This window comes from Lactuca serriola, chromosome 8, assembly GCF_051521515.1.
Source record: "Lactuca serriola cultivar US96UC23 chromosome 8, Lser_US96UC23_V15, whole genome shotgun sequence".
Taxonomy (NCBI): domain Eukaryota; kingdom Viridiplantae; phylum Streptophyta; class Magnoliopsida; order Asterales; family Asteraceae; genus Lactuca; species Lactuca serriola.
The window spans coordinates 155,389,149-155,400,628 of record NC_136415.1 but is presented as its reverse complement, the minus strand read 5'-3'; the positions used below and the strand labels follow the sequence as shown (position 1 = coordinate 155,400,628).

The 11,480-nt window shown below is 33.5% G+C and overlaps 1 protein-coding gene across 2 annotated transcripts; it reads right to left on the bottom strand.

The window, feature by feature from the left end:
- Positions 1–6,307: 6,307 nt before the first annotated feature.
- Positions 6,308–8,984, bottom strand: OPS (LOW protein: UPF0503-like protein, putative (DUF740)). 2 transcript variants are annotated; one of them, XR_013688670.1, is made up of 3 exons: positions 6,820–8,984; positions 6,600–6,694; positions 6,308–6,532 (listed from the first exon to the last, which is right to left on the bottom strand). XR_013688670.1 is itself a non-coding variant. In XM_079013453.1 (2 exons), exon 1 carries the CDS (start codon positions 8,804–8,806, stop codon positions 6,833–6,835), a length of 1,974 nt encoding a protein of 657 aa, XP_078869579.1. In that variant the 5' UTR covers positions 8,807–8,984; the 3' UTR covers positions 6,308–6,694; positions 6,820–6,832. The 2 variants fall into 2 exon arrangements, 1 of the variants encoding a protein (XP_078869579.1); XM_079013453.1 differs by having other exon boundaries at positions 6,308–6,694.
- Positions 8,985–11,480: the final 2,496 nt, after the last annotated feature.

Sequence of the window (11,480 nt, the reverse complement as noted above, 5' to 3'; positions counted from 1 at the left end):
TCGACATTTTGGCAACTTATACCCGATTTTGACATTTGGGGTGCTTTTCGACATTTTGGGGAACAAAAGGCAGAATTGTCGAATTTAGTCCCTAAGGTTTCGAAAATTTAGCTGTTCATACACAATTTCGAAAAAGGAACGATTTTGCTGAAAAATTGAAGAATATGCATTTCAGGCCTTTGCATTTTATGCAAATTTACGCTTTCTACCCAGCTTTGGAAAAGGGAGAGAGTTTTGCATTTTTGGCTGTTTTGGGCGCACCAGATCACTGCAGAATTTTGAAATTGACAATTTCTACCCATTTTTGAGAAATTTTGTCAAAGGCGGTCCATGAACGAAGCTAAAAATTGAAGATTTTTTGGGTTTTCCGGATTAAAGCACAAAGTTTATGCCACATGTTAAGAGGGAGTTTTGACACGAAAAATTCCAAATAGAGCACGTTCTCTTTCCTTGAAGGTTTTATAATCAAATTTCGATTATAAAAAGGGGGAGAATTTTATATCGAAATTCGAACTTGAATTTTTCATATTACGCGGATTTGAAGACCAAAACTTTGAATATTTGAAGCTTACGAAATGATGCAATTGGAAGTTCGGAAGTGATTTATTTTCGAAATGGGTTTAGTTTTATTGAAAATTTTTGGGGTGTGTTTTTATGCTCAACTTTTGGGTGATCAATTTGGAGTTTGAGAAGATCGTGATCATTCGTTGATGCTCGGTTTGTATGGTCTCACATCCTAGAGCCCAAATTGAAGAATCATGGAAGAATTGAAGATTTGAAGTTCATTTCGACATTTGTTACCCTTGACGCTCGGATCGCGTAGTTGCTCGATTTTGGAAGATTTGAAGTGGGTCATCCATTCCTAACTTTGAGGGGGAGAATGTTAGGGTGCAAAGTTATTCATGTTTGACTTTGTAATGCATTAACTTTTGTAAAACCCACTTGCATATGGTATATTAGCCTTTTGATTCATAAGATAGAGAGTGGGAGAGGGAGAGAGAGAGAGAGAGAGAGAGAGAGACATGTAAACACCTCTATATAAGGTGAGTTTAGTCCACTTGTAGAGGAGTGCTTGAGAGGTGTAAAAGTCAGTGTGTAAGTGTGTGTTATTTATGTAGATGTAGATCTATGTCCCTTTTTGTAACACCATACATATTCAATACATCTCTTAAACACCAAAATCACCATTTTCATTGTGCAATCTTTAATTCCACATGTCAAACCATGTTCTTTATGTCACTACAGTTTCCTTGGGCATTAAGGGAGCCTTGGATGCCTTGGGGAGGAAGTTAAGTGATTAGGGCTTATCTTAGGAAACTTCCTTATCCATGGCTCCTTTAATCACCTATATAAACCCTCCATGGGGTTCTAGATTTTTTCCATCTTATTATCCCAAGTCAAGACTAAAATTTCACCATCCCCTCTCATCTCTCTATAAGCCTCTTTGTTGATAGGATTGGGTGTGAACCATATGAGGCACGAGACTTATGGTGCTAGCTTCCAAGTGACTACAAGAAGGATTTTATTTGATTATCTACTAGTATAATCAAGAGGTATTTTTTCTAAACCCTTTTATGATTTTTGAAAATACTAGGGTTCTTGTAGGGTTCTAGATGTTCAATTGGTTATTGCATTTAATAGTGAAAACATAGATCCTTTAGGGTGCATGTGAACTTATGGTTTATGTTTTTCAGCCAAAAATATGATTTTTGTAACATATACCATGAATGAAGTTTCCCCAAAGCCCAAGAACATAAAGATTAAGGCCCAAAATAACTACAACTTTACCAACAACCTAGATATATGGAGGAAAAGCATAAATAAAGAAACTTTTTGACTTACAAAGGTCCATAAACAAAAGAGAAAGTCGAATCTTCCTTAAGGAAAAGCTTCACATGTACCAAGATCTCCTTCTCCTTCTTCTACTTCACTCAAAAATGGCACCAAACACAAGAACACACCAAAAAAAGAGGCTATGGTTTCATAACATGGATTTCTGAGGATAGAGGTTGCGCACCATGAGAAACCCTAGGAGTTAGTGCCCTTAAATAGAGCCTAAAGCCCGAGAGAATTAGGGTTGGCCCAATTAACTCATACGAGTCGAACATGTTCATAAGTTTAAAATATGCTAAAAACAATTATAGTTATCAAATGACGTGTGTGTGTGTGTGTATATATATATATATATATATATATATATATATGTGTGTGTGTGTGTGTACTCTATCTATGCAAACACTATGAAGGCTCGTCCGAAAAAAAACAACTAAGCTGATTGTTTTAACCAAATTTTCGAACATGAAGAACGTGTTTGGAATTCTCTATATATGTTTCGAACATGTTCTTCATGTTTGACAATTTTGTCTTGGAGATTAACAATATCATAAAGCTTTATAACATTAAATATTTTAAGAAAGAGTAGAATATTTATATGTCGTTTTATGATCTGAAGACTTTAAAACTCATATTTTTGTGAGAATTTGAAAATAAGTTTCAGGGGAAAAAAAAAAGGCTCACCAAATAATTTAATAACTTATATATATTGTACCACTAAAAGAAAGTTCAAAATTTGTAAGAATATTAGGCATGTACAATATATCGTAGCATGTTATAACACTATATTAGTGTCACCTCACATGGCACATCGCATTTGGTGTTATAACATCAATTAAAGGAAATGGTCCACATATTATAACATGTTATAACACTCGTTAATTTCGATATCATCATTTCTTTTTTCTTTTTCTCTTTTGTTGATTTGTTTTTTTAATAATTATAAAAATAAATATAAATTAATAAAACATGTTATTTAAATAAATCCTAAATTAAATATAACATGTAATAACTAAAAATAACATTACAAGAAAAAAAATATGATAATCCTAATTTTAAAAACTAAACAATAATCCTAAATGCCCAAATAACTGTTCCAGATATTCTCCTTCGTACCTCAAAGCACTTCCAAATCTCGGGGAGACAAAACTTCCTCGCTAGCCTAGAGAATTGCCAATTAGTTCATCATTTATGTAGTTATCATATTACGCGAGTCCGACCGGAGCGGTTGTGTTCGTTTGTGGGTTTGTGTTTGGTGGAGGGGTGTTTGGATTTTGCTATATTTTTAGGTTGAAAAGGGAATTTAATTTTGTTAATATTGAGAGAAAGAAAAGAATGATGTAAATAAAATATTGTATAATATATATATATATATATATATATATATATATATATATATATACACTAGCCGTCTATCCGCGCAAAGCGGCGGGCGGCGAATAATTTGATCTCTTTAGAGTTAAAACCATTTTGCGTCCACTTCGAGAAATGAATATTAAATGACATCTATTTTTCAAGAGCATTACCATACCATATTAAGGGGGTGTTTGGCTAAACTTTTTTAAAACAACTTATAAGGATCTGCATCACTATAAGTTAAAAAAGTGTTTGGATTAAAATAACTTATTCCGGTGGGGAACCTCTAATACGTCATTTTTTTCATAAGTTACCCTACACTTACTTATTAACTTATAAGCTAATAAACTAATAAGCAATAAGCTTTTTTGCCAAACACCCCCTAAATGGTTATTACTTCCATTTATACATACCCAAACCACTTGTACTGTTTATCGTCCTCTTTTTTTTTCGTTTTCCTTAATTCCTTTATTAATTTAATGTCCTACTAAGTAAAATGCTAAAATATATAAATAATAGTTTATAAAAATAAACCTTTAGAATATCAGGTGTTGTGATTCAAAAGTCGATAAATAGGCCTTTGAGAAAGCCAAAATACTCAGGTGTCAACTTGTTTATTGTGATTTTAAACCAAGTTTGGTCACAAATTAAAACATTTTCAACGATGGTATGTAAATCAAGGATTCATATTGATTTAGGTTCTCGAAACCTTAAAATATTGAACAAAATCTATATAGAACCTTATAATAAGGACCAATGATGAAAAAAGTTTCATTTTTAGACTAAACAAGATGAAAAATATACAAACTACCTTAATCATGTCAAATCTTATGTTTAACCGTTCTTTATTGCAAAAGTAAGATACCAAAATATATACAAACTAATGATAATACAATGCTCTAACTGGCCCTCTTGGTTGAGTTCTTTGAACATGCAAAACCAACACATTAAAGAAACATAGTAAAAACCTTTTTAGGAACAAACCTGATATAATAAAGCCTTCACCCAATATATTTATAAGGTAAAAATACAAAAAGTTAAAAATAATAAAATCAATTACAAGTAAGGATTAAAATAAAAATTTGTTAAGAAAGAGCCAACTGCAGGAGGGATATTTGAATCAACATGTATTTTCTGATGGTTTCAAATTTTGAATTATCCGAAATTCAGGGAAGGAGATAGAATTTGTTGAGAAATATAAGGATTCAAAATACAGGTTAAAATTTAATATTATTTTATTGGTGACTACTTGTACTATTAGCTTAATGATTTGAACATCTTAAAAAAATATTATTATTATATTCAATCTATTTTTAGAAATAGTGAGATTTCTTTTATAAGATAGTAAAGATATATATATATATATATATATATATATATATATATATATATATATATATATATATATAGTTTAACTTCTTTTAAACGGTCAAAATGACTCTAGATTAAGGTCAAATAATATATATATATATATATATATATATATATATATATATATATTATTTGACCTTAATCTAGAGTCATTTTGACCGTTTAAAAGAAGTTAAACGTGCTGCGAACCGTTGTCACGATAACAGGTGTTACGACGCCGGCCAGGGTGGTACTCATTACCTTATCACAGCATTTAGCTGTGTCCATGTCGGCAATAACGGGGCAAGAAAGACAACCACATACTCATCTTTTTAAATTTTTTATTTTTCAAACTTGATAACAATTCTAAATTTTTCAAATAATAAAGTTGCTGTGTAATTATTTATAAAATATGATATTTGGTGAATAATCCTAAATATTGGTGCCGATTTTCTTCGTTAAATTAAAAAATACGTATTCACCATTATAGAAATCATAAAACAATCCAAAAGTAATAAATAAAATGAGAAAATACTTGTGTTTATTGTGATTGGTAATGTAGTGTGGTGTTAGAGGTGACTTTTTGACTTTATTCACTCACTTGGCACACAATTATTGTGTTTGAATCTTTTTGATTTCAAGAAGAGATCTATATGTAATCATTTTGTCATGGGATTTGGGTCTAATTAATCAACAATCCTCTCTTGTTCATACTGTTTATTTCCCTTTTTCTCTTATATATTTTATTCAAGAATATATATATTTTGAATGTTACAGGTCAAAAGGAGTAATTATTGGGAAGAGGGATGTGTAATTCTCAAGTTGTAGGAACATCTTACAGCTTTCAGGTCCCAACATTAAAGACTGGAACATAACTTTATCCAGAGATACAAAGAAAAAGATAAAAACAATAACACCACACTAAGGTACAAATTATTACCGCATAAAATACAAATTTCACCAAAGAAAAAGAAAAGATTGATAGCAACAAATGACCCAGACTCGATAAAACACCACTATGTTCTGTCTTGTCATTTATTGATTGTTTCTTAACATCTCTCACAATATGAACAACATAATTATTTCAAAAACATAACTTCTTGTCTTACCAACTTAACCCTAAAACATAATAAAACAAACAGATTATACCGTGTTTGATATGTATTAAATGAATTTATTTTGTGTTTGACATGTATTAAACATATTGAATCGGTGTTAATTGACAAATATTGTAATTCTTTTATTCACTCGATGGAACATGTTGAATCGGAACTAGTTTTCAATCTATTTTATACAAAAGACGTAAATACCTTTCTGATTATGTTTGTTTCGTAAGTGTAAATATGTAACAACATATTTGTTAGGCATGACAAGATAAGATACTTCATTTGATATGAATATCAAGTGATGTCAATGAAATAAAAACTGTTTTTTTTTCTTTTTTCTCACCAAAAATAAGATGGAATAGAAACTAGTTCTCGATCTATCATATGTGCAAAAAGACATAAATAACCCTAGACAACAGTCCCATGTAACAACATATACCAAGTTTGTTAAGCTCGACAAGATTAGTACATTGCATTTGATATTAATTGGACAGAAACCGATGTCAATGAAACAAAAACTGTTTTTTTGTCTCACCAAGATAAAATAAGGGATAGAGATTCGTTCTCGAGATATCGTATGTGCAAAAAGACATAAATAACCCTAGACAACGGTCCCGTGTAACAAACGCGCATCCAAAATGTCTAGATTTGTTCCGAAAAAAGAAGAGGAAAAAAATTTCTCATTGCCAAATACAAAGTTACAAATCATTTCGAAAGATCCGAAAAACTACACGCGAGAGGGAGTAAGTGAAAGTTCTGTCAAATGTGAACTAAATTCCTAGCCTTGTTTGAAAGAAGCAATCTCCTTTTTTACCAATTTAGCACACCACCTTTCCTCTTTTGATCAAACCCTTTACCTTTCACAATTCACAATTCACAATTCACACCTGTGTGTTGTGTTTTCTTATCAACCTCAATGATCCATTATGAGTAGTACATGTGTGAGTTTATTACCTTCTTAGGAAAGCATCTTCATAAATAATCTTTGTCTTCTTGCAACTTTCAGTATGATTTTTAACTCTTTTAGCATTAATCTCCCATCAATCATACTGCCAAAAAAACCCAAATTTAATAAGATCCGATATCACCACATTAAAGACAAATTAAATGCAGCAAAACAAGATTAAAGACAAGATTAGTGGTATTAACTATTAACTACTATTTAAGTATTAACCTTGTTTATGTTTTCAGTAGAGTCGAAGCATGTTTCTGGCAATTGAATTTGAGTTGCTTGTTGGTTTACTTTTTCCTGTTCCAATTCCAATTCCATTCCTTCGACTACCCCTCAACGGAGTCAAGTAGAAACGAAGGAGTCCACTGTCTGTGTGATTTGGTGAATATCTTGCACTTCGATTCCTCTCAAGAACAAATTCATCTCCTCCAACTTTCCTGTTCTTCCCGTTGGTTTCAGAGTTTGGTTTCTTGGTGGTGTTGAATGAAGAATTTCTCCAACTTACACTACTGTTGCTTCGTAATACTTTTTTGTTAAACCCCCCTTTTGATTCTGTTCGATCTTGCCATGATTCCGAGTATGATCTCTCGACGCCGTTTACTCTGCTGAAAGTGTCGTCGTCGTCGTCTTTGTTGGATCCTCCACGGCGGTGGATGAACCCCCATAACTTCCATCTCCACCGTCTTGGTTTCTTGCCCTCCTTCTTCTCGCCGTTGTCTCTGAACCCTAATTCGAATGTCTCTGAGCAATCGTCTCTTAAGGAATTTGAATATGAATCCCTTGCTAATTCTCGCTCACCACCGATGCTTGGAAATCTTTTTAAGGCGCCATGACCGTGATTGTAATCGATGGTTGCCGGAGAAACTTTGGCGTTTGAGACTGGAACGGTGGTTGTTTTTGGTTCGTCCATTTCCGCCACTACAGCGGCGGCCATTTTTCGGATGGAGCTTGACCTGTCGAGGCTTTTCCTGCGCTTGGAGGAAGAATCAGAGTAATATTCTCGGGTTTGGATTGATCCACCGGGGACAAGAAGATCTACATTTGTCGGTGGTTCTTCGACGGAGATTTGCATATCGGAACGTGGTATCTGCACCACAGGTGCATCTTCTACCATGGGAGGAAGCCGTGGGAAAGTCCGGCCGATTAGATACCCGTCCCAAGAAGCTCTAGGCTCGTCGAAGGAGTATCTCGGATCATCAAACGAGATCCGACCCGCGTCAAGTGAAAATCTGGGATCAACGTCGCAGGATCGCCGGCCGAATCCGTAATCAGCAATTTCGGACTGAGTCTCTCGATACTTACGCGACATCGGTTTCTTTACCGGCAATGTTGACGATGAGAGGACGCCGTTGCCGTCGATGCTGCTCTTCTTCTGCTTTCGTCTCCATTTTTGCCATTTTTTGCTTAGAACCGACGCCGCTGACCAGAAATTTGATAATGATGGTTTTTTAGACTGCGAATCGAGATCTATGTGATCCTTCATGGTCTTCAAATCGTCCACACTTGCATTCTCTTCTTCTTCTTCTTCTTCTTGAATTTCAGCCACTTCTTCCACAATGTCGTTCTCAGGATCGTTAAAATTACTCACGTCTTGCTCTTCGGCAAGTTCAATTTCTTCGTTGTGAAATTGATCTTCTTCTTCTTCTTCGTCGTCTTCTTTGTTGGTCTCGAGGAGGGTCCCAGTGTTTCCTAGGGCTTGTTGTTGAGCGGAGGAATGCCTGGGTTTATTTTCGTCGTCGATGGAGAAGAGTGTCCAGAGCGTGTTACGACCCCTAACGTCGCAAGATTTCCGCTGAGGCTCGAAAACGCCGGCAGAGAATCCTAATCCTTCGTTTTTCGAGGCGGAAAAAGACTTTGTGCGGCGGAGCTCAGGGAAAAATGAGGTTCTGGTTGAACCTGAAGCTGTAGCTGTAGCTGCTGTTTTGTTTTTGTAGGCTTCGAAGGTAGTGATGGAAGAGGAAGGCACTCTGAATATCGATTTGAGAGCAGCAGCAGTGGCGGAGGAGGTGGAATTACGACGGGAGGAGGAAGCGGCAGCGGTGGCGTTAGCTGATTGATCTAGAGTGGTGAGACGTTCGCAGAGACATGATGGACAGAATCCAGAAAAGTTCTCATCGGGATGGCGGTCGCAGCTGAAGGAGGATCTTGGTGGCTGTAATGGCAACGCCTGTTGTGGCGGTGGTGGTAGTTGGTCGGTTGTGGGATTCATAACCGGCGGTGGTTGCAGGAATGGTGTGCAGTGCGCACTCTGCTCATGTTAACATTAATGAAACAAAGTAACGTTGGTTTAATGTGAGAGAGAGAGAGAGAGAGAGAGAGAGAGAGAGAGAGAGAGAATGAGAGCGGTGATGAGTTACCAACGGACACTGAAGGAAGCCGGAGAGAACCTCGAGGATGCTCACTTTAGTAAAACCACTACAAAGACAATTCTACCCTCGGACTCATTAAAAAATAAATAAATAATAAAATTTACACTAAATTCAACTTTTGTCCTTCATCTACTATTAATTTACATGTTTAGTTAAAATAATTTTGGATTCTTGGATTTATTTTGCTAAATATAAAAGTCTTATTTAACTGATAGTCCATACGTTGTTCTTTCTCTTTGAAATCGAGTGTTTAATCTAGCCTAAAATATAGATGAAATCATGAATAGTTTATGAATAAATTAGATTTGTCATTTTAAAAGAGAAAAATTATATTTTAATTTTAAAAATCAAACATTTAAAAAAAATATAGATAGAAAGATGACTGGGATGAAATCGAGCAAAAACCTTAAAACATATGACACATGTGATTGTCATATAACGGGCAATTTTGAAGGAGACAAAAATAGAGATTCAATTATTATAATTTATAGATAAAGTTTTTGACTTGAGATTGAAAATAAAACTTTCACACTAAATCTAGATATTAAGTAAAAGTTGAAGGAGAAAATGTGTAATTTTCCTGGGAATATTATAACTTCCATGTGATTTTTCCATGCTTTTTGCACCTTTCATACGAGAAATGTCTCCTTTTCATATTTGGTATTTGTATACATGAACTAAAGGGTTCTTGTAGTTGTAGGTGTGTTCAAAAATGGTTTTTTTCCTGAAAAGAAACTTATGAGAAGATATTCATACTTTAACCAACATCTGTATATAGATAATAACTTATTACACGTATTATATATATATATATATATATATATATATATATATATATATATATATATATATATATATATATATATATAGAGAGGTTCATGTGAGACGGCCTAATTTTGTGAGACCGTGAGACGCATTTTTTTATTTTTTTTATTTTTTTTAGTTAATTCAAGTTCCGAAAAAAATATTTAAAAAAAGAATTTTTGGATTTTTCCATTTATTTTGCATTTAAAAATTATTTTTAGATTTGGTCTCACGGTCTCATAAAATTAGAATTGTCTCAAATGAACCTGAACCTATATATATATATATATATATATATATATATATATATATATATATATATATATATATATATATATATGAACATATTTTCTGTTTGATTAATTTCAAAAATAGTTTAAACAATTATAGTAGAAAACAAGGTTCTAAAAGGCGTGAGGCGTGGCGTGGCGGCAAGGCCAAGCCTCAAGCTTAACGAGTTATGGCGAGCCATGGCGTTTTTCAAGGCGTGATGTAAGGCAGCGATTTTGTATTAATTTATAATTATATTACCGCATAAATATAAATTTATATCAAATATACCTAGTTTTTAGAAGTGTTATATCAACAACTAATAACATAAAGTTAATAAAAAACACAATACTTGTATGTCCGATTAGAAAATGTATAAAAAATAGCAAAAAAACGTGTCTCAAACGAAAAAACATGTGCCATAACGCGTCATGACACGCCATATCACACATTGCCACGCGCCACGCCTAATAGCAACGTTATGAAGCTTTTTGTAACGGCGACGTCGCGCCTCTCGCCATGGCGCACCTTGGCGCCCGCTATGGCGCGCCTTTTAGAACTCTGGTAGAAAATCATATTTAAATTTTTTAATACATCAAAATAGATTGATTTTCTAATAAGACTTATGGGTGTTGAGTAATGGAGTCTGGTTTTCTTATTGACCTTATTGCCTCTACTAAGACTTAACAATTGAGGTGTATTTTATGTTTTTAGTTGTAGTTGTAGTTGTGATACGTTATGGTGGGGAACTATGGTGCTAGGATCAAATTTGTGATTTCGACATGTGGTGTTTGAGTAGCAAGCATAGGTGCTCAAGTATAGATCCATGATGCCTAATAAATAGATCTATAGTGATCAGTTAGAGGTCTATCATACGGATCTTTAATGTCGAATATACAGACTAAAAGACTTGTTTCAAGTGGTGATGTTTGAGATTGTCCCACAAGAAGTATTAGGGCAACTTTTGTCATTATAAACTGATATTTGTGTATCTTGGTCATCCTAAGCAAACTCTTTGTGTATGAAAGTTGTAAATTTCTACATCTAATAAAAATTTCTTTAGTTCATTTGTAGATTAGCATGATTACTTTGATAGTTTGAACCATGTTAATTTCTTATGTAACACCCACATTTAGGGCCTATGATTGTTGCATTTAAAGTGAAATTATTTAAAATTTTAATAAATTAAAAATAATTAGAAACTAAATAAGTAAATAAAAAAAAATAAAAAATTGAATAAACAAAAAAGTATTAAAACTAACCAATATAATAAAGGAATACGTATAATAAACATGAATTTATTATATCTAATGACTTATATAGTTCTTAAATCCTAAAAATGAAAAATTAGATGTTAACTTTGATTAAGAATCATATTTAGCCATCACTTAACTTAGGTAACCTACTTCCTATTTTTAGAACACTGAAGTTAAGAGATGA

Coding starts and splice junctions, on each gene's coding strand:
- OPS (XM_079013453.1), bottom strand. CDS start 8,806: ATGAATCCCACAACCGACCAACTACCACCACCGCCACAACAGGCGTTG.